This window comes from Humulus lupulus, chromosome 8 (assembly GCF_963169125.1).
Source record: "Humulus lupulus chromosome 8, drHumLupu1.1, whole genome shotgun sequence".
Classification (NCBI taxonomy): Eukaryota; Viridiplantae; Streptophyta; class Magnoliopsida; order Rosales; family Cannabaceae; genus Humulus; species Humulus lupulus.
In genome coordinates this window covers 178266587-178290514 of record NC_084800.1, presented here as the reverse complement: position 1 = coordinate 178290514, position 23928 = coordinate 178266587, and the positions used below count along the sequence as shown (strand labels likewise).

At 41.3% G+C, this 23928-nt stretch overlaps 1 protein-coding gene across 1 annotated transcript; it reads left to right on the top strand.

Annotated features, from left to right (window-relative positions):
• Positions 1 to 22927: 22927 nt before the first annotated feature.
• Positions 22928 to 23682, top strand: LOC133796294 (calcium-dependent protein kinase 27-like). Its single transcript, XM_062233765.1, has 2 exons — positions 22928 to 23326; positions 23452 to 23682. The coding sequence occupies exons 1-2, from the start codon at positions 22928 to 22930 to the stop codon at positions 23680 to 23682; spliced, it is 630 nt and encodes a 209-aa protein (XP_062089749.1).
• Positions 23683 to 23928: the final 246 nt, after the last annotated feature.

Sequence of the window (23928 nt, the reverse complement as noted above, 5' to 3'; positions counted from 1 at the left end):
GCTCGTAACCTACGTTACTGGCTCTCATAATAGTGTTGAATGTACTTAGGTGGCTACATGGGTCGGTTTTTCCTTCAAACGCTGGGACGTGAGGAATCCGGAACCCTTGAGGAAACTGAGTGTTAGAAATATTGGGAGCAAACGGCTCGAGCTCCTCATCAGAGTCCTCGTACCGACCACTTCCTCGTTCATTCTTCAAAAGCCTAAAGGCTTTTTCGAGCTGATCAATCCTTTCTTGGACTGGGTCCTTAGGTGGTGCCTGGAATTGATAGTCATTAATCGCGATCCCAGGCTCGCGTCTCCGTGAGGGATCTCTACGCCCATTCAGATGATTCCTTAGATCTGGATTTGTCTGATCTCCTTTCCCCCTTCTCTGATTCAGATGATTTCGCATGTCAGGATGTCTCTTGTGATTTCCGGTATTTTTACGACCCCAGTCGTGTTTACTGATAGACCTAGTTTCTCCGGACTCATCACTGGTGAAACTCATTGATCGGTCATTTCGTGGTGGATCCTTTCTACGTCGCCTTGTCTTCGCAGTGCGAGATCGGGACGTCTGACTTCTCTCAGATGGCGCGCCTCTCCGCTCCTGGAACGTCTCCCTGTTTCCTTGTCTTTCCCCCGCACGCCCTTGATCCTGATCTCGAACAGGTTGAGCGTTTCTGCGGGGAGGTGAAGGATATCTTATGGGAGACGGAGGGAACCGTATTGGTGACGGTGGTTGTCGTCCTTGCCTCGGCCTAGAGGGTCCAGAATTTGCCCGAGATGGGCCAGTTTCGTTCGGTGCACTACCAGGAACCTGAGTCCAAGCCTCGGCAGGAGCTCGGTTATTCTCAGTTCCTGCAGGCACTCCCACAGGTGGATTAGGCGGGACCCGAGCTCGGGTACTCCTCTGAGGCCTAGAAGGAGCAGATGGCTCTGCTGGTGCTGGAGGTTGTGCCGGCCTCCTTGTGGCAGCATTTTTTCGTGGACGTCCACGGGGCCTCCGGGGAGGAACGTGCACGTCCCTTGGAGGAGGGACTTGGTCTTCGTGCGGAGGTGGAGGCTGAGCCACCTGCGCCTCTGCGGCTATCCTAGTCAACTCCTCGTTACGTTTGTTGGCTTCTGCCAACAACTGTTTCAGCTGCCGATTCTCCAATTCTACAATAGGGACATAACGTTCAGGGTTATAGTACATGTCCTCATCCCTTGGTTGTGGAGGTGGTCCCCGGGAATCAGAGGACCCACTCCTTTCATCAGCGTCCGGGTTCTCCATTGGCTGTTTTCCAGGACGCCTTGGGTAATTTTCTTCAGGAGTGTTTTGATTGTGTTGCAGCCATGAATCTCTCAGGGATGGATGCTTGAGGCTCTCAATGAAAGCACCAAACTGTTGACGCCGTTTTTCGGCAACAGATAAAAGAAGAGAGCACGTAAACAATTAAAGACAATGGCCAAAAGAAACAAACGAATCAAACACACGGTCTTTTACATGGTTCAGCAGTTAAATCTGCCTAGTCCACGAGTCTCTGTTATTAACCTCAAGATTATCTCTGAACAATTCTTTAGTATGAATTCTACAGAGTTTCCTCTCAAGGATCAGAACTTCGGTCCTTTACAATAGTCCATGGCTTCTCTATTTATAGAGAAGGATGCAGAATACTATCCCACATATTTTGGTGTAGAGTCCAAGAACTTTACTTAGCTAAGATAGATAGTAGTATGATAGTATTTATAGCATTATCTTTGTTACTTTGGATTTTTGGTTCAGACCGGGAGTTATTTGGACACTCATAGTAGTACTTATAGATTTTCTAAGTTTAACCTATAGTTTAAGAATATTAAGTATAACCTAAGGTTTGATTAATGTGACTGATATTAAGGATTATATTATTATATTATAAGGTTTAGACATCAACCAATAGGATTTTAAGCACATGTTTTGAATGGTAATTAAGGATTAAGTATTTTTGAGGATTAAATTAAATAAGGGTAAAAGTTTGAATGTATAGGGTTAGTCAGCAGCTTTGAGCACGTTGAGGGCTTAGTCAAGGCTGTTTACTCCATTCAAACTCAGCTAAAAATGTGTAAATTCGTGTTTAAATATTCAGCGTATGTCGATATATCGCAGCTATAGGGGGCGATATATCGCAGCACGTAGATACGGAAAACACGAATCGATGCACGGTCGCCTCGGGAACAAAGGTCAAGGCGATATATCGCCTATAGGGGGCGATATATCGCCTCCACCAGCATGAATTCAAATACTTTTGAATTCCTTTCCCTTCAGCCATTCAAACTCCTTCAACAGTCCAGCATCTTCTGAACGAGTCTTCAGCCTCTGCTGAACGATTATTCAAATGATTTTCACCTAAAAAGCCATTATTTTTATTCAAGTAAAATCAAGATATTTTCATTCCCAAACTCTATAAATAGGACCTAGTACCCAGCCATTATTCACCATTTGCTCTAAGTTCAGAGGCTGCTAGTGTTAAGTGAGTGTGAGAGTGTAAACACTTAGTTTGGGGAAAAACTATAAGCTTAAACATCATAAGCTTATCAAACACTTTGGAAAGTGAGTTCTATAGTATTTCGGTGAAGGTTAGAGTGATCTTGCAATCTTTGAGGTAAACCCAAAACTCTAGTTCCTTTCTGTATTTTATGTTATTTCTTTTCTCAAAACCTTCTACTTAGTCCCCTAACCTTATTCTTATTTTGGTTAGGGAATCCAAGCTCTTAAGCATATAAGTTGGTAAGTATGTTTTTATGGTTTAGTCTTTCCATCTCTTTCATTTCATCTCCTCTCTTTAGACTCACTATTTCTTATGGTTTTAGGAGTGTTCCAAAAGTCCCAACTCAGTCCATAATCTCGGTAACTTTGGTAAGGAAAATAGGCTAGAATTAATATGTTATGTGCTTATGTTATCTATATGCTTTATGTTATTAATGTGTTATGATATGTATATGTGTATGTTTGTAGGCTTGGGCATATGACCCATATGGCTAACAAGACCCCAAATGGGTTATGGGCATATGACCTACTTAGCTAGTAGGACCCCACTAATCCCATGGGCATATGCTTGTTTAGTCTATGGGACCCCAAGTAATAATGGCCATTATAATAAGTGAATTATGTGTTATGATATGTCTTTACGTTATTATGAAATTATGTTTATGTTTATGACTATGTGTTAGATTTTCCTTGCTGGGCATTAGGCTCATTCCTTTCTGTTTATGTGCAGGAAATAAGCTTTAGAGGCGGAAAGATTCGTGACGCTTAGAGGATGTGTATCGATGGTGAATGGAGTCAAGGGGCCGAGCGTTATTCGATTCGAGGATGTAGTCTTGTTTATGCTTTTATGGTTTTAAATGTATTTTCCGCATTTTCTATGTAACTCTTTTTAGTTTTTAAGTTATTTTGTTTTAAAGACAATGGGTACCCATATCCTACTTATTTTTATGAAAGTAACCTTTGTTTCTACAAGTTTATAATAAATTATGGTATTTCTGCAAAAATGTAAGTTTTATGCATAGATTTGTTAATGGTCCAAATAGTCTAGATTAGTGGGTCGTTACATTTGGGTAGTTACTCTTTTGTGAATAAAAATAAATGGCTTTAAATGCCTTTAATCAGATAAAAAAGGAAACCTCCCTGAAGACCAGGGAACGCATAACTGACTAAATAATATCCCACGATTCTTGGGGATTTACATCAATAAATGAGGATTACATCTCATGTTTACAATACTTGTAGATATTCAAGGTGGTTATAGCGTATTTCCAAGGCTTTAGCATTTCAGGTTTCATGTCATTATGCGAGCCACTGACATTTCCCGAGCTAACGTTGCTTTCGAGATGGGATATCGAGCTCAAGACCCATGCTCCGAAGTTCCTGAAGATGAAGGTATTCTCGGAACTACCTTTCGAGATCGAGATCATTTCGAGATCACCGCATTCGAGATCATATATCATACTTTGCAGGCTCGACTTACAATCCTAGATCACTCTAATCCTCACGAGACCATTTGTTGCGAACTCAGCTTTCGAGGTCATATTTACTATGGCTCGAAATCTGGGTATAACAATTATAGATATATCTAATGTAATGTTAGATATAGATTAATCTATTATTTATATGAATTTTTTTTAATCTAATGTAAGTTACTGTAATGTTAGGCTAAAAGTTTTTATTCATGTAAGTTAATACATGGTTATTCATGTAAATTTTTAACATGTAAGTTAAGTTATTCATTTAATCTAATTTAATCTAATTAATTTTTTTTAGTATTTTTTAATGATTAAGCAGTTAAGATATTTAAGCTAAGTTACCTATAATCTATTATTTATATGAATTTTTTTTAATCTAATGTAAGTTACCTATAATGTTAGGCTAAAAGTTTTTATTCATGTAAGTTAATACATGGTTATTGATGTAAATTTTTAACATGTAAGTTAAGTTATTCATTTAATCTAATTTAATCTAATTGATTTTTTTAGTATTTTTTAATGATTAAATTTTTAACATGTAAGTTAAGTTATTCATTTAATCTAATTGATTTTTTTTAGTATTTTTTAATGATTAAGCAGTTAAGATATTTAAGCTAAATAAATTTTTAATCAAATTAATTAATATGTATATATATATTAATATTTTTAATTGTTAAGATATTTTAGTTTTGAATTTAAATTAATATTATTTTTAGTAATTTTATATTATTATTAAGATGACAAAGAGGATAGGAATAACTACATGATAACTCAAATTATAATATATAAGTGTATATAATTTATTGTATATAATATTATTAATTAAAATAATAACATGATATTTAATTTATCGTATATAATATTATTAACTAAAATAATAACATGATATTTTTATATATAATATTATTAATTTAAATAATAACATCTTATAAATATTTTATTTTTAATTTAAAGTAATGAGTAACTAAATTGATATTAATTAGTTACATGTAACTACATTTTTTAAATTAATTAACAAAAAAAATAAAATGAATAAAAAATTAGATTAAAGAAGAAAATAGAAAAAAGTGTTTTGAAGAGATTTTAGAGTGTCACATAATCTTCTTGAAGCTCTCCTTTATATATATACTAGGTAGAAGCAACGTGCAATGCACGTTTGTTTAATTTTAAAATTGTAAACATTGTCTATCATTTTGATAAAAATTGGTTCACTGTTTTAAAATATATATATATATATATAATAGAATAGATTATAATTCTATAGTATATATAAATAATCTCTATATATATATGACATCTAAACACAACATTGACATAAATATATATTTAATGGCTACATGATATATATATATATAAATTACAATAATATTTAAAAAGAAATTAATAATAGAAATAAAATAATAATAGAATAAGTCATAGTGTAGATATTAATATACATGAATAAACTATTTTGAGTTTCTAATGTATCTCACAATGATTTTTGGTGAATTTGATGAAGAAAAAAAGTTTCAATCACTTGATAAAAAACAAGCTATCACACAAATTTATAAGATAAAAAAAATGATATGTATGCATTTATTATTTTTAAATAAATATGATTTAATTATTTAAATTATCATAAAATATCTTATTTTAATTAATTAATTAATATAATATAATATTAAGTTTAAGTTCAATTAAATTTTATTTAGGTTATAAAATTTATGGTTTTATTATTTTTTAAATAATTATTATTGTAAAATATCTTAGTTTAATTTATTTAATTAATTTTATTTAAATTTAAGTCATATTTATAATCTAAATATAAGAATATTATGTTAAATATAAGAATATTTCGTTAAAATTAATGAAAAAAAAAATAAAAAATCGTTAAAAATAAAAATTTTCCTTATCTGCACATTTATTATATAGAAGATATATATATATTTATATATATAGATTCCACCATTTTCCATTATAGATTACATAGAAAACTTCCAGTTATTTGTGCCAGTTTTAAGAATTGGTTTTGTTATGGAATAAATACTCGCTGAACGAGAGAGTTACTCTTTTTTTTTATCCGAAAAGAAAAGATAGATTAAGTAGCTGAGAAAGCAACTTGGTGGCCACAAGGGGAGCCACCTCCCTTAGAGAAACTCTGCCAGAATGACCAGAGGTAAAACCCCATGAAGCCAGGCAGTGAACCGAAAGGTTCTAGGATCTAGGAATTTAAGAAACAGACACCTTCAATTCCTTGATCAAAAAAACATGGGCACTCTGCCACTTGTAGATAATGTTAGACTTCAAACCAATTCCAGAGAGTTACTCAGGAGCTATAAAAGCATGCGAGATAACCCCCCTGTGGCTTGGAGAGTAACATTGGAGCCCCTTCCATTAAACTATGCGAGAAATATATATGGCTTCAAATCGCGACCATGACTATTATATTATTTTATATGTTAAATTAAATAATAAAGAGATAAGTCAAATTTTGTAACATATTTTGGGAGTTATAAATAAGTGTCACACATATGTTTGTTTAAATTTGTAATATATTTTTGGGAGTTAAGAATTAGTAATCATTTGTAGCTTCCAAAAAATACCAATCAATGTGTAAAATAAGAATAATACATTTCTAATTTTGAATTTCATGAGCTATTATATTTAATAGTTGTTAGAGATGTAATTTTGACTACCATTAGGTGAATGAATTTTACAAAATCAAAAGGGATTGAAATGAGACGTTTTTGTGGCAAAATGCAAAATAGGTAGCTTCCTCAACACCTCCAGGGCGAGGCCAAGGAGACTGATAATGTAATGCGCTACTACCCAGGGACCATTACATTGTGTATTTTAAACATTGCTAAACTCGTTGAACGAGTCATTTGGCCATAATCGTGTAATTAAATATGATTAACGGTTTAGGGTTAAAAAATTCCGTCAATGATACAATGTTTCACTATTACTTTTACTGATACATTGGGATCCCAAAATACATTTAAAAGGTTAATTACAATAAAATATTTACAACCTGCCGACCTAAGCGGCAAAATAGGGTTTAATCCTAGTTCCTCTTTAAACCCTCGACCGTGATGGTCGAGCAGCCGCATATGTACACATCGTCACCTAAGCTCTCCAACTCAAGGATGGTCCAACTTTCTTTTACCTTTACATGCACCACATAGCTCCCGTGAGTCGAGGCTCAGCAAGGACACTCAAACACATGCTCATAAGCAGATAATAAAGTGTCACAAAATCATAATAGACATGTCTAGCAGTAATAACCATATTTATGCATGCAGGCAAGTACAAATAAATGATTATGAAATCATTTTGGGGCTTGCAGCCCTAATCAGATGACCATGGGGTCAACCTAGGGTCATGTGCCCTGAATAGATAACCTGTAGTTATTTTGGGGTCCTGCACCTTGAATAGATGACCATGGAGTCAACCTGGGGTCTCTTGCCCTAATAGATTACTATGGAGTCATTATGGGGTCCTGTGCCCTGATAGATGACCATGGAGTCATTCTGGGGTCTTGTGCCCTGATAGATGACCATTGAGTCATTCTGGGGTCCTGTGTCCTAAGCCATGTGACCAACAAGTCACCTGGGCCTTTTAGCCCTGGCTCTGAGTAACTAGCCATAGACTAGCCAAGTGCTTTAATTTTCTTCGACCATGGGGTCGGACGAGCGTATAATGCTCTTGTTTATTAGATCTAATCATATTGACTAGCACTCGATGCGCTACTGCCGCTCTTGACTAACAAGTCAGTGCTTTACGACTAGCGTTCAATACTATTGCCGATCATGACTAATAAGTCAGAGCTTCATGACCAGCACTAAAGACCATTGTCGTTTCTTAACTAATAAGTCAGTGCTTCCTCAATGAGGTAATGCAAACAGACATATCATATGCCAAATATCCAGATATAAGGCATTCAACATGCTTAATCAACAATCACTAGCATAATTATGATCATGCACATTTACAGAGACTCAAGCTCTGATCAATTCCATATTCAACATTCATGCCATGCCATAATCACATGTATCACATGCATCACATACTGGGTGCAGTTTTCTTACCTTTGGTCCAAGTACAGGTTACCAATGAACGACCCTCGAGCACGATCTCGGTTTTGAATCCTTAGCGATAACCTAGTCACAACCATAAATAATGTTTCAATGAGTTCAAGTTCCAAAACCCAATCCCGGGACCAATCCCACACTCTCAGGACCTCCAATCCCACCAAACACGGTGGTGGAATCATCTCTCGAGCCCTCGGGCCAAAACCCCAAAAAGGTACCAAAAATCAAGTTCTGAAGACTATGTAGCGCTACCTATTGGGCGCTACAGCGCTATAGTCAGCACTTCAACCCCCAAACAGACAACCTAGCGCTACAGCGCTGATACCAGAATTTTGAATTTATGGGTTTCTATCTTCGTGTTCTTCGAGCTTCAAAGCTCCAAATCTAAACCCAACCGGTCCCTAGCCCCTCAAATCAACATTTTAATCACCCAAACAATTCATCCAATAGCTTAGCAACATTAAAACAGCAACAAATACCCAAAATCCCCATAGGAACTCGTAATCCAAGTCCTGAGTTTGTAAAACTCAAGAACACCAAGAACAGAGAATAAACTCAGGAATTCAAAGCTTAAATTACCTCTGATTATGTTGTTTCTCGCTAAATCCTCCAGCTAATAAGCTTCTAATCTTTCCTTGAATCGTTATGCCTCAATCCTTGCTTGAATACGAATCCTAAAACTCGAGTTTCCTTCGAAATGATAATGGTGTCAAAAAGGCAACGAGAGAGAGAGAACATACTGAACGTTCTTTTTATGTTTCTGACATATTACTTCGAGCTTAAGTAACCTCAAGCAACTCCTAATGCTCGGGGTCTCAAAAATGCCACTGGGGGTAAAATAGTCAAAATTCCCAGAATTCCCTCCCGATCTCACTAACTCCCAATATATCATCAAATAATCATTCCCATTACCCAATATCCCGGTAATGTGCTAAATGCCCAATATACCCCTTGACTCACTCCGAGTCAAGTATGGGTCCCGTTGTGATTTTTCCACTAGCTTGCTCCCTAGGATCGTCTCGTGCCGAGTAACCCAAACATATTCACATAGTAATGTAGTACCACACACATACCACATATATGCCAAATATACCCATAACAGGCTAAATTACAACAATTTCTCAATTAAACAGAAATGGGCCCACATGCATATTTAATACACCAAAACATGCATATCAAGTCATATTATAATATTACTCACAAAATCACATAATATTATACATAAATATCATATAATCACATAATTCCATAATTTTCCATCCTGGCCCCCTAATCAAGGCCCTAAGCCTTATTAGGAAATTTGGGATGTTACAGACAACCAAATTCCACTTTGCATTTCACAACAATTTGAACAGGTGAAACACTTATAGTAACTCTCAAATCTTCCATTTAATTCCAAAAAAACCCAATTTAATATTGGTAACAACCAAGGGGGTTGGTGGAGTTTGAAATTGAGGTGTCTCAAAACTCTATAAATAGAAGCCCAGTCTTCACATGCAAGATACACCATTCTCTATCCACCAGAGCACTTGGCTAGAAATTCACCAAAGGCTTCTATTTCCATTTGCGAGTTCCCTTAGTCCTTAAAGAATAAGGGAAATAAGCTTTTGGACAAAGGTCTTGAACCTTGTTCAAGTTGGTGATCTCCATTACTGTACACTTAAGGTTGTGTAAGTGTAAGAGTATTTTAATGTCCCACGTCACTATGGCTGCTTCCTGGAATGACGACTGGCCCTGTAAACCAACACGAGTCTTTCCAGCGTGCTTTGTCCTCACTCGCACGCTTCCTGGGAAAACTTCACAAGAGGTCACCCATCATCAGACTATTCTAGGTCAAGCACGCTTAACTTTGGAGTTCTCAGGTGATAGGCTACCGAAAAGAAGATGCTTCTTGTAGGCATAGGTAGTACCCATCAACATATTTAAGCCATCTTCAACTGTGTAGTCCCATACCTACACGGTCTTCGAATCATCACACTTGACCTTCCCTAGGTAATGTGGGATTGCACAAATTTTACTCGGTCTTTCCCCCTACGGATCACAGGAAATCGACTGTCACAATCACCCTGTCATCGTCGACAACACTTCCAGCTGGGTCATGGCTCTAATACCATTTATAATGCCCCACGTCACTATGGCTGCTTCCTAGAATGACGACTGGCCCTGCAAATCAACATGAGTCTTTCCAACATGATTTGTCCTCACTCGTACGATTCCTGGGAAAACTTCCCAGGAGGTCACCCATTGTAACGCCCTACTACCTTAGAGCCATTACCATATGATTTATAAATGTGTCATTAGATTGCTAATTGAGGTTTTAGGTAAAAAATTGTGATTAAATTGGAATAAAGACTCATTTGACCGCATTGGATATACAGATTTGGACATTCATTATGTTTACCAAAAAACGGTTACTTGTGACGTGGCAGGTATTTTTCACACGAGGATGACACGTGGTGGAATTGAGATAAGGCGGTACCATTCGGTTATCGACCAGCTACACATTGCTTCATCAAAGCTGACTTTTAGGTGCGACCAGGCTGGTCGTATAATTTGGTTTATTTCCTTATAGATTGTAATCCTATAATAATTACATTGAATATTTCCTCTTTATTACCTTGATACGCGGTTATTAAGGAAAGTTAAGGCCCATTGGCCCATGTAACCCTCCTTGAGCCTATAAATATGCATGAAATAGCTCAAGGAAGGGATTTTTTGATCTCTAATCTTTTTCTTGAATATTAAGAGAGAGAGCTATAGTGTGATTATCCATCGTTTTATTGTAATTCTCCCAAGGTTTGTGAAACTCAAGAATCCTAGTTCTTTGATCATGACTTTGAGATTCAATATTAATAATAGCACTGAGTGGACGTAGGTCATTACCATTCTTTGGGGTCGAACCACTATAAATCGTTGGTGTTTTCTTCTTTACCATTAGATTAAACTCTTAATTGTCGTCTCATTTTTTGTCGTATATTTGACTCCGTGTCGTTGGCCAAATCGAGGGTCAAAAGTCTAGTGCTTTCATTGAGAGATTGATAAAAAATTATAAGAAAATCTAATGGTGAAAACATCCAAGAAGACTGGACAGACCGTTGGCGTTGCATCATCCCAACCTCCTCCCCCAAATGTGGCTGAGAATGAACCACATTTAGAATCTGAAGATGAGGAGTTAGATTCGGAAACACTGAGGGCAACATTGGGGGTGTTGCAGGATGAGTTGGCTAATCTGAGGGCAAATCAAGAGAATGCTGCGGAGACAATGGCAATGCAGCAGAGGGAAATTGAACGCCAGCACCAGGAGCTGAGTGAGCGGCAAGCAGACATGGACCGTCGGTAGAGGGCTACCATGGCTGCTCTCGAAGCAGCCATCCAATTGGTCGGAGTCAGACTGTGCCAGCCTCTCAGCCAGATCAGCCGCCGAGTGCGCTGCCTCAGAGGGCTCCCAATCCTAGTCCTCCCCTCCAGTCAACAAGCCCTCAAAGGCCAGAGCAACCCATTGGCTCAAGATGATGTCCCAGCTAGGGATCCTGAGCAGCAGCCTCCCTCTCAGGCTGGTCAAGGCAATCCCCAGCGCCCGAGGCAGAATAGGGTCGGGCAACCTCCCCGCAGCCTAGGCGCCCAGGGGATGAAGAGCCGAATCTACCGAGCAGGAGACAATGTCCTTTTTCCAACAGAAGGAACATCGAGTCAGGCTCTGCGGTCAGGGGTCCCCCACGGCATAACAATGCACGGGGACCCAACGACCAACGCAGGCCTCCCCATGACGCATGAGAGATGCCAGCCCGATGAGGAAATTGCATGAGCAATCGGTCACGCCGTAGTATGCCATAGTTTAGAGATGGCCATGACTATAATGAAGTCGATTCCAGCAGAGGGAATGCCGGTTGGAGGAATGAGGAAAGAGGTGGAGGTAGAAGCCCCCCGCCTAGAGAAAATAGGCCCGCTAGCCATAACACTGGGGGGGAACCCAGGAAGCAAAACGTTTTGATCGGCTAAGAGTTAGCGAGCAGAGACGCAGGGACGATGATTTAAGGGACGTACTTAACGACCATTGCGAGAGGCACGACGAGTACGCTCCCCCAGCACCGGTTGCCCCAGCAGTCCCAAAAGCGGTTCAGGCTCAGATTGATGCTCTGAACCCAGCGGTACAACAGCTGGTCGGGGGATGAACGTCCCATATAGAGTACGATAGGAGGAGGGGCACTCCCTTTGTACAGAGGATTGCTGCGGCTGAAACCCCCAGTAAATTCAAGATGCCAACATTGCCGAACGACTCAGTATCTCACGTTAACAAGTTTGAGATACAAATGGATATACAGAAAGTGTCGGAAGATGCCCGCTGCAGGATCTTCCCTGCGACACTATTTGACACCGCCCAGGAGTTGTTCTTTAAGTTCCCTCCTGCTAGTATAGTATCTTGGGAGATGTTCGTAAATGAATTTTACGGAAAATTCTACGCGGGTCGCGTACACCCCACAGAGGCCAACCAGCTGGTTGAGATACGCCAGAAGGAGGGAGAGCCCTTAAAAGAATATGTCCAACGCTTCATGCGAGCAGCAGCTGGAGCCAAGACAGTGGGTGATGAAGGAAAGATTGTAGCACCCCAAGTTACTGATAAGGTTTAGGACCTTGATTAGCGTGCCTGGAGGGCAATAGGTGAACTAATATGCTAATATATGAATTTAAATGAATATGTGATTAGAATGCATGTTTAGGTGGTATAAATATGCATGTGGCCCCGTTTGCATGATAGGGGTAAATTGGTAATCTTAGCCCGTTGAGGGCATAAATGTGATAATTGTGTTATGTGATTTGTACCACGTGAGTGTGGTGATAATAATGTGATGCACGTGCCGAGATGGTCCTAGAAAGCTAGATAACTCAAAAGTCACAACGGGATTTCACACCCGGCTCGGGAGGAGCCTAGGGCTACTTTGTGGAAATTCGTGAGTGGAGTTGAGAATTTGTGGTTAATGGTTATTGGTGATTAGGTAACCTGAGTAACCATTAGTAACTGCTGAGAGTAACAAGTTTAGATGGAAAGTGGTAGAATTGTAATATAAGTGAAAGGACAAGAGTGCCCTTGAGGTTTAGTTAGGAGAGGATAACCATGGGAGGATAGGATAGTAATTTGGCTGGGATATAGATGAATTTGGCTGAGGAAGAATTATTTACGTTATTTTACTTAAGTATAGTCTGAATATTGTGTTGGAAAGCTCTAGAGGAAACTAGAGAAAACAGAAGGGAAGGAGAGGAGCTTATGAATTTCTATGGAATCAAGAAGGGAATTGAGGCCAGAAAACCTAGAGGATTGCTTTGCATATTGAGGTAAGGGAATTTTTATGTGGTTATGTTGTGGAATTCAGCTATGAATATCATGGTTTGAGGATTTGATTGTGTGTTTAGGCTTGTTGTGGGTGTTTCTGAGTTGTTAGATGGTTTATTTGGGGTTTTGGATTGATTTTGAGGTTTGGGTATGCCTTGGTATTGATTTTGGCTCGGGAAAATGTTGGGGAAAAACCCAGATTTCTGGGTTTGCGAAGGAGCGCTGCAGCCCTGTTCTTGGGCGTCGAGGCGCGAGGCTGTTTCTGGGCAGGAGAAGCTTTCTGACTTGCTGGGCGTCGCGGCCCTCTAGGGCAGCGCCGCGGCGCTAGGCTATTTTCAGGGCATGAAATTTTGCAATTTTGAGCTTTTGCTCTGGGGGTTCAGGGGATGTTCCCGATTAATTGTTTTAGGAATTTAGGGGTCCCGAGAGTGTGGGATTGGTCCCGGGAAGTGGTTTTGGATTGATTAGTATTAAAGGATGTTTTATATGTGTTGTGACTAGGTCTCCGGTGAGGCTCAGGTTAGAGGACCGTGCTCGCAGCCTTGGTGCATCGGAAAGCTCGGGATACAGGTAAGAAAACCACTGTTCCCACAGAGCTTGTATGCAGGGCTAAGCCCAATATGTCTAAATTGCAGGGCGTAGCCCTTTGATTGAATTTGTTAGTATTCAGTATATGTTTGTTATGTTATGAATGCGATTTGATGCATGTTTGGCGAGAGCCGGGAACGGCGTAGGCCGAGGTCGACAGGAACCGGGAACGGCGTTCGGCACGTTAAGTGCAAGGCCGAGTACGGCAAGGGGCCGGGAGCAGCGTTAAGCACGTGGAGTGCGAGTTGCCAGGGTGGGACCCTAAAGGATACCTGGGATATCCTCACGGTGTGGACCGCGAACCCAGGGCCTGGTAAAGCGCCTGGGACGGCATGGCCGTATGTGTTTAGCCTATTGGTGGCCTGATTATATGCTAAGTGTTTGTTATGCACATGTTAACTGTTTGTGAGGGTTTTCTTGCTGGGCTTCGGCTCACGGGTGCTTTGTGGTGCAGGTAAAGGCAAGAGGAAAGTCAACCAACCATGAGTATGGAGAGCGTGAAGCGGCGTGTACATGTTTGGCCTGCCTGGCTGCCACGGCCAGTGGTTTTTGGGAGATGGTTGTATAAAAACTTAATTTTTGTCGTCTAGTCGACTCAAACTTGTAAATTATATGATGTAAATATTTCTAAACAGTATCTTGGGATCCCAAGTGTCAACTACTTAATGATTTATAGTAAATGGAATTATTTTCAAAGTTTGTTTCACTGTTTACGATTTAATCACACTTTTGACTTAAAAACCTCGATTAGCGAGTTGAATGCACGTTTAAAAACTCACTTAGTAACGACTCTAAGGTAGTAGGGTGTTACAAAGATGATGGCCCTAACTGCTGGGGTTAGGCGCTATTCACCCCTCTTGAGTAGCCTCAGAAAGAATGGGGTAAGAAGTACCCAAGAGTTTTTGGATCGGGCTGATCGATATATCAAGCTTGAGGATGTGATTGCCAATGAAGGGAAATCGGCAACAAAAGACAAGGGGCCGAAGGAAGAACCCGCCAAAGCCGCCAACGGGTCAGAAAAACCCAATGGCAACGGCAACGGAAATGGCAATGGTAGGAACAGTGGAAAACGGGCGAGCAATGACCCTCAGCTTCTGAGAATAAACACCCCAAAGGCAATAGATATGAGCTGAGATTCACCAACTACACGGCCCTTGTCGATAGCCGAGCGGAAGTCTACCAGGCGACCAGCTCAAGCGTGCCTTACAAATGATTCGCACCTATAATATAACGCCCTGGATAGCCAAGACTGCTACACTGTGTACTTATAAAAGTGCAAGACTTGCTAATCAAGCCATTAATTTAAAAACGTGTCACTAAACATGTATGAGCTAGGGTTAAAAAGGTTTTGGTCTCAAAAGTTACATTTTATATAATTAAACAATTACATACATGGGATCCCCAGAGAAACAGAGTTTAAAAATTGGATTACAGTCTCTCCAAAATACAGACAGTTGTCAGCCATACTAAGGCAAAATGACCATTTCTGGGTCTCGCGTCCCTGCCTAAACCTCAACCGTGGCGGCTGAGCAGCTGGTCATGTACATTCTGCTCGCAGAGCTTTCCAAATCAGAGCTGATCACGTTTTCCCTTGCCTTTACCTGCACCACGTAGCACCCGTGAGCCAAGGCCCAGTAAGAAAACATAATGTGCCACACAAACAATAATAACAAATAGTCAATTCTCTAAGCATGATCTTCCATCAAATAATTCACATTAACCATTCAGCATATACTCAGAATCAAGGATGCAATTAATCACACATATAACATTCAAGTCTCATAATAACCAGATCACATAATAATCAAGACCGACAACTTAGGCCGCACCCTCTGTTTACCCCACTGACTCAGGCTCGCTTAAACCGAGCTTAGTGCATATTAAGCTGTCCTCGGCTACCAGTGGCCAAGCCGCGCCCTGTGCGCTAGTGTAAGCCTTGGCACTCTTAGGCCATTGGTTCACTATTTAGTTTACATGGCATAATACCATCCTTTCAAGCATACACATTAGGGAACCCCTAGTCCCATTACAGATATACAACCAGGTGCAGTTTTCTTACCATTAGTCTCTGCGTTCACTGACTACGAGCGACGCTCCTCAAGCACGATCCGTTCCCGAGCCCTAGCTTCAACACCTAGTCACAACCAAGGTATAGGGTTCCATTAATATTCAAATAAGGGTTTCCAGATACAATACTAGCTTCCGGGACATCGAATTCCACCAAGCACGATGGGGAAATCGATCCCGAGCACCCTAGACTACATTCCCGTGCCTAAAATCCTCAAATGTTCAAGTGTGCACCTAAGGGCTGCGGCCCTTGAGACCTAGCCGTGACCCTACCCTAAAACAGAGCCAAGGCCATCCCTGGAAGCAGACACGCACCGCGGCCCTGCCCTTGGGCGCCGTGGCGCTTCCCTTTGGCCGAGCCTCCCTGGCTCCTTTGCATCCTAGGGCCGCAACGCTCTAGAACAGAGTCGCGGCCCTTCCCTTCGTGCCCAGAAAACCCACCATTTCCAACATCTAAACCTGATCCAAAACCATCCCAAAGCTCCCTAATTCAAAACCCATCAATCACAAAACTTTTAACATGACTCTAACAACGTAACTCAACAGAAATCCAGCCTAAAAACCTATTGTAATCCCATTTTTAATTTCTGAAACTCAAGAACTTAAAACACCAAAACCAGCCATACAAAACTAGAATTTAAACTTCTAAATCACGAATTAGAGCTTACCTCTTCTGCTGAACCACTTTCTTGACAAACTCCTGAGCTAAAACCCAAGCTCTCAGCTTCAATTCAGCCCTTAAACAACAAAATCATAAATACCTTAATACTCAGCCAAAAACTCATAATTCTAACCCCAAAAACACAATTCAATTCTCACCTTAGCCTTGGTTGAGTTTTCCTTGGATAATTCTTGAGCTAATCTTCCAAATCCCCACTTCAATCCTCTGAATTCCTAGCTCAATCCCCTAAATTTTTAGTGTTTTGTGTTTTCCTCCTTGAAAGAGAGAGAAAAAGAAGAAGTCGGTCTATTTCTATTCCACTAGCTTCTGTTTTGGCTAATTCTAACTTTGGCTAGTTAAGTCAATCCCGAGGCTCAGGGTGCCGGAAACGTCCCCGAGGGCAAAACGGTAAAATTTCCCCAATATTCCCGCCTAGACTTCCTAACCTCAAATATATCTCCATATATTTATTTCCATATCCCGGTAGTCTAAATAACTACCCAATACCTAAAATACCCCTGACTTATCCAAAGTCAAATACTAAGCCCCGTTGTGACATTCCCGCTATCTATGTGACAGTCAGAATCCCGTGATTCGTAAGGGGAAAGACCGGGTAAGCTGTGCAATCCCACACCGCCTGGGGAAGGTCAAGTGTAATGATTCTAAGACTGTGTAGGTATGGGACTACACAGTTGAAGAGGGCTTAAATGGATTGATGGGTACTACCTATATCAGGAAGGTGCATCTTCTTTTCGGTAGCCCATCACTTGAGAACTCCATGGTTAAGCGTGCTTGGCCTGGAGTAATCTAGGGATGGGTGACCTCCTGGGAAGTTTTCCCAGGAAGTGTGCGAGTGAGGACAAAGCACACTGGAAAGACTTGTCTTGGTTTGTAGGGCCAGTCGTCATTCCAGAAAGCAGCCATAGTGACGTGGGGCGTCACAATCTAGCTCCCTAGGATCGCCTCAAGTCGCACGCTGCAGATTTACCCACATAATAATGTGGTTCTCACAGTTATAACATTTAATCACAATTTAACATTCATATAATCAAACAGGCATACTTAACATATAATCATGTATTTAATCAATTAATTCACACATGGACCAAATATTCCCTCCCGGCACACTAATCAAGGCCCTTAAGCTATATTAGTGATTTTGGGTTGTTGCATATAAGGAAAGATATCTCCAAGAGAGATACGACGGAGTTCTATCGTTTTCACAACGACTACGAGCACGACACCGATGAATGTAACCAGTTGAAAGATGAGATTGAGTTCCTGATTAGGCAGGGACATCTAAGGAGATATGTGCGAGCCGCAGGAGGGTCTCAGCGAGAGGCTCAGGGTGGCAACGAGCAGGCGCATGTACGCCAACGCTCGCCACCCCTACAACCAGCTCCTATGGCAGGCACTTTACTCACCATCTACGGAGGCCCACATCTTGTAGAGGATAGTGGTTAACTCGCTAAATGAGTAATTAGGCCATAAGCGTGCATCTAAGTGTGATTACTGATCCATAGTTAAAAATTTCAGTTAAAAGGAATGGACGTTTCATTAAAAACATTAAATTGTACATGGGATCCCATAATAACGTTTACAAAGTTGTTTACAGTTCCAAAATGGTCATTACAACTCAAAAGTTACAACCCGCCGACCTAAGCGGCAAAAATAGGGTTACACCCTAGTTCCTCTAAGAAACCTTAGCCGTGGTGGTCATGCGGCCGTTTATGTAAACATTTCCACCTAAGTTCTCCAACTCATGGCTGGTCTAGCTTTCCTTTCCCTTTACTTGCACCACGTAGCACCCGTGAGCAAAGGCCCAACAAGAAAACTTAATGCAAGTGCATGAACAATATATACAGATTTAGATGCATATCTAGCACACCCAGAAGTAGTAACCCTACTCATGCATGCATACCACTCATATAAATGACTACAACGTCATATGGGACCAAATGCCCTAAATAAATGATTAATAGAATTATATCGGGGTCCATTTCCCAAGCACATGACTAATAAGTCACCCTAGGGCCAATTTCCCTATCCTTTGTATAACCGGCCTTGGATTTGGCATAGTGTACCTGGTGCTTTAGTTTTCTACAACCATTGGGTCAAACAAGCGTGTAATGCGCTCCTGATTAGATCCAATCATATCAACCAGCGCTCAGCGCCCTATTGCTGCCCTAGACTCATAAGTCAATGCTTTACGACCAGCGCTCAGCGCTATTGCCATCCTTGACTAATAAGTCAATGCTTTTCTCAAGTATATAATGCTTAACTTGCATTCATCATATAACAAACATCCATATATAGAGCACTCAACATGCTTCATCATTAATCACAAGCATAATCATAATCATGCGCATTTACAGGGCCAATGCCCAATCAAAACCATATTCAACATTTTGGCCAAGCCTTAATCATATATGTCACATAATGGGTGCAGATTTCTTACCTCAGGTCCGAGTATAATGTAAAATAAGAATGACCCTCGAGCACGATCCTGATCTTGATCCTGAGCCCCTAGCAATAACCCAATCATAACCAAGTATAGAATCCCATCAATAATGAGTAAATAAAGGCTTCTAGACCGAGTCCTAGCCTCCGGGACGTCGAATCCTACTAAACCGGGTAGTAGGATCGACCTCAAGCCCTTAAATTTGAGTTCCCACACCCAAAACCTCCCTAAGGCCAATTATTCCCTTAAGCACTGCAACCCCACACCCCTGAGCCAGGCCCCACCTCTAGACAGAGGCCCTTGCCCCATTCTGCCTGTACCACGCTCTACAGCCTGCCTACCAGGAGACGCGGCCCTAATACCAGGCGACGCGGCCCTAATGTTCTCTTCTTCGTTAAGCTTAGGTCGCGGCGCCCAAGAATAGGGTCACGGCCGACCTGGAACTCAGCCAAAAACCTTTGGTTTTCCCATTTCAAAACACTCCACAAACCTATCCAAACATATCCAAATCCCAAAAACAAAGTTCCCAATCATCTCAATGGCCAAAAACCATCAAATCACAAGCTTCAAATAACTCAAAAACTCATCAAAACATAGAATCAAATTAAAAACTTAAGAAACTTTAGGAAATGGAAACTTGGAAATTCAAATCGTACATTACCTCTGATTATGTCATTTCTCGCTAAATCCTCCGGTTAATAAGCTTCTAATCTTTCCTAGAATCGTTATGACTCGATCCTTGCTTGAATCCGAGTCCTAAAACTCGAGTTTCCTTTGTGTTGACCCTCATTTTGGTCAACTGACACGGAGTCAAATGCTTGATGTGATAGAAAGTATTGAAATAAATCTAATGGAAAGAAAAGTAAACGACACAACAAATTATAGTGGTTCGGCCCCACGAATTGGTAATGACCTACGTCCACTTAAGATATTATTGATATTGATTCTCAAAGGAGTGATCAAAGAACTAGGGTTCTTCAAGTTTCACAAGCCTCAGAGGGATGAGTAATACAACCGAAAGATTATAGCTAAAATTCTCTTCTCAAGCATAAACCAAAATCAGCCCAAAGTCCCTCCCTGGAGCTATTTCTCTCTATTTATAGGCTCAAGGAGGGTTACATGAATTAGTTACAGATATTATTTCCTAACTAATCGGATAATCAGATATCATGGGAGATAATCTCGGATATGATTACAATTGTACAAGATTATCTCAAAATATACGGAGTACACGACCAAGCTGGTCGTATATAAAACCCAAATGCTGTGTCAGGGGAATCTCCCTGGTCGATGGTCGAACAGAACCTCTGCCAGGTATCAGCCATGTGTTAAAAATGTTTGCCATGTCATCCACACCTGCTTTTTGGATAACATTTGCCCCCCAAGTTTATTTATTAAGACCAGCAATAAATAAACTTTTAGGAAAATGACCCTTCGATTACCCCACCAAATCTGTCAGAGTAGTTCGTGCCTCCTCGGAAAAAGTGACCTACCCACGTCCAATCATACCTTTTTGGTTCCCAAGCAAACCTATGACGGCGATCACTCTTCCCCATGCTTCGAAAAAGGAGAACTTATGATTACCTCTTTTTTCGATATCCCAGACAATATATATAGCTTCCAGAATTTCCTTTTCACTTTTTACAAGCTATTTTTCTGTCAAGAACTCTTCCAAGAACCCCCAAGTCAGAACCAAGAATTTCTTTGAAGACCTTCCTTTGTCATTTCAGGAATTTGCTGTTCGCACACCTACACTCGAAATTTCTCCAGGACTTCACAATCTTCGTATAGGTAAGCTTAAGAACTTTTGCGCCCTTTACTTTGCTGTGCATGCCGATTTAAGCTAGCCTATTAGGTTATGATATTGCTCTGTGTTCTTGGGTAGAGATGCATGAAAATAGGGCATTTGTCGAGTGATACTAGATATGGTAGTGTATATTTGCCTTTTAGGGGTTATGAATCTGCTTGATAGTCGAGATCATAAATTTAGGACGTAAAATCGAAGTAAAAATTCTATTTTTAGGCTAGTTGAAAAATTGGGTTTTTCCTGCCCTTACTGAAGTTGAAAAAGCTTTTCCAGAAAAATCTTTTTACTTTCACTTTTTGATCTGTTTTTCAAACTGCTCGCATAAAAAATTTAGTTTTCGTTAGAATGCTGCTGTATAAAAGTTAGACTTTTATACGCGAGTAGCGTTATTCTAACCAACTTTTTAGGCTCTTCATCCTCACCTCCCTATTTTTCTGTTCGTAACTTTTAATGCCATATTTGTGGGGAGGTGAGAGGCCGATAGACGACGATCTACTTGCGCAGCTGCTCGAAGGCGAAGAACAGCCAGCTCAGTGCATCCACGAGATTCCTTTCTCCAGAATTTCTCTTCCCAGACCTCAACCAACTCCAGTTAGGATGGGTCGTGTTAAGTCCACTACCCAAAAGAAGAAAAATCCTGAAAACCCTGCAAATCCTCCAGTCTAGCCTGACTTGCAGGCTAGGGTTCCTTCGACCAGTGGTCGAGAAAATATTGTTCCTGAACCTCACATCCAAGTTAGGGCCCGTCCTCGGTATTCAGTTCTTCCCGATGTCGAGTGGTATCTTTCCCCACTTAGCCATGTAACCCCTAGGATGCTAGCCAACTACTTTAGAAAGTACGACCTTTCTGGAGTAACCCTCAAAATTTCTACTGCGGATGAGTGAGCGAATTTGCTTGGAGGAATTTACAGCGTCTGGTCAAGATATCACATAGAGGTTGGGGCTACCCTTCCTCTCCATCCATTCTTCCAAGGGGTGGCGAACTATTTTGGAGTCGCCCCCTTTCAAATTACCCCAAATGGATATAGAATGCTTGCTGCACTCTCTATCCTTTATAACCACAAGAAATGGCCAGAGCCTACCCCCCACGAGGTCAATTACCTTTTTGACCTTAAGTCCAACCCCCAACAATCTGGTACGGGGTTCTTTCACTTTTGTCACCAGGAGACCAACCGAACCTTCCTGAGTGACACAACCCACATTTCAAACATGAGGAGATATAGTCAGGAGCATTTCCTCACGCCTGACATGGTTGCGAATAACCTGGCCTTCACTCGAGGAGGTAAAAATCTTTTCCCACTAGTCACTGCTTTTACTTAGCAATTTTCCTTGCATGTTTCTAAAACTTCTTGTGTTTTTCAAGCCCATGGTTGCAACCAGACCCAACACCAGACATGGTGTTGAGGTCTGCCATGTTGGCCAGCATGACGGACGTTGAGAAGAGTGTCAAATCTTTGGTCACCGAGGCCAACTTGAGGCTAGTTGGCCTCCTGGACCCTCACCAGGATGTGAGGGATCCTGTGGCAGGAAGTGCCACTGCCGAGGAAAATCCCGAGCAGCAACCACCAGCGTCTCCTCCTCGACGGAGACTGATTGGGGTTACAATCAGGGAACCCATTGGCACTCCCCCAGCAGAAAGGTCTTCTGCCCCCCAAGGAAAGGGAAAACAAAAGGCAGCCGAGCCTGTCATAGACTTAGACGAGTCCTCTGACGAAAACGGTATAGTTATTTCACTCTTAGATAACTTGCCAATTCCCTGTCATTTATTCGACGGCGACGACAATTTTACATTGCTCCAAACCTAGGGCCAGACTTCTTCATGCCAAAGAGTGAGTGTATGACTAGTAGAGTCAATAGTATAGCGACCAGTAGAAATAGCTCGGGTATTTGACTTTGTAATTTTCTTCATTTCTTTTCTGATGCAACATAACTTGTCATCTATTTTTGGCTTACTGTCCGCATGTTTACCGCTTTTGCAGAAATGGCTTCTGCAAACGTCTTCGATCTCTACAGCACTCAGGAGGAAGAAGAAGTTCCCTTGGTACGAAAGAAGAGATTGACCAGGAAACATGACGGGGACCCCAGTCAGATGCCTTCGGCCAAGAAGAACCGAGCCACCGTTCCTTCGAAGGATGGGCCCTCTGGTCAAACATCTGCCCAGCCTCCTGCTCCTCTCGAGAAGGAAATTCCACCTCCACCTGCTCCTGCTACCACGACTTCTTCACCTCCGGCCCCTACTGAACAGGCTCAACAAGCTAAGGGTGCTCCCCCTGGGGCTAAACTATCGAGCCACTCCCTAAGGTCGGCCAAGGATCGCCTTGCTCACATTCTTAAGCATGACCGCTGCAAAGAGGCCATGGCTGAAGCAGAAACAATGGGAGTCGACCAGATCCTCAATAGAGCCCTCAATGAAGTGGCCAGTGTAAGTAATCTTCCTTCTCTTTCGTTCTCATGGTCCTGATTTTCCTTTTTGAAGTCAGTCTAACTCTTATTCTTTGATTGCAGGCAATGCTGACCATGACGGTTGCTCGTGCCCGCGCGGGTGCAAGCGTCGAGCAGTCTTGTGCTAGGGAGTTGAAGCTAATGGAGGAGCTTCGAGCCGCGGAGGCAAGGCACGCGGGAGAGCTGGAGGTGGTGACCCAGCAGAAGGATTCTCTGGCTGCGGATCTGGTGGAGAAACAGGCCTCTTTGGAAAGTGCGAGAAAACAAAGAGAGGAATACCAGGAGGCCAGTTGAATCCATTGGCGCGAAGTCAAAAAGCTCCAAGAGGAAAATCTTGCGAAGGACAGGAGCATTGCCATCCTCAAGAACCAAGTGGAGCAACTCAAGCTCACGAACGCCAAGGACCTAGAAAGGTACAAGAATGCGACACTTCGATGTTTCTACGACTTCTGGAAACATAATCAAAGTGCCAATTTCGGATACCTTCTAGAGGATGCCAAGAAAGCTGAGTTGGCTCGCTGTGCTGCTCGACTGGCTGCC

Coding starts and splice junctions, on each gene's coding strand:
- LOC133796294 (XM_062233765.1), top strand. CDS start 22,928: ATGGCTTCTGCAAACGTCTTCGATCTCTACAGCACTCAGGAGGAAGAA. Junction 23,327..23,451: donor CTGAAGCAGAAACAATGGGA/GTCGACCAGATC, acceptor CTTTGATTGCAG/GCAATGCTGACCATGACGGT.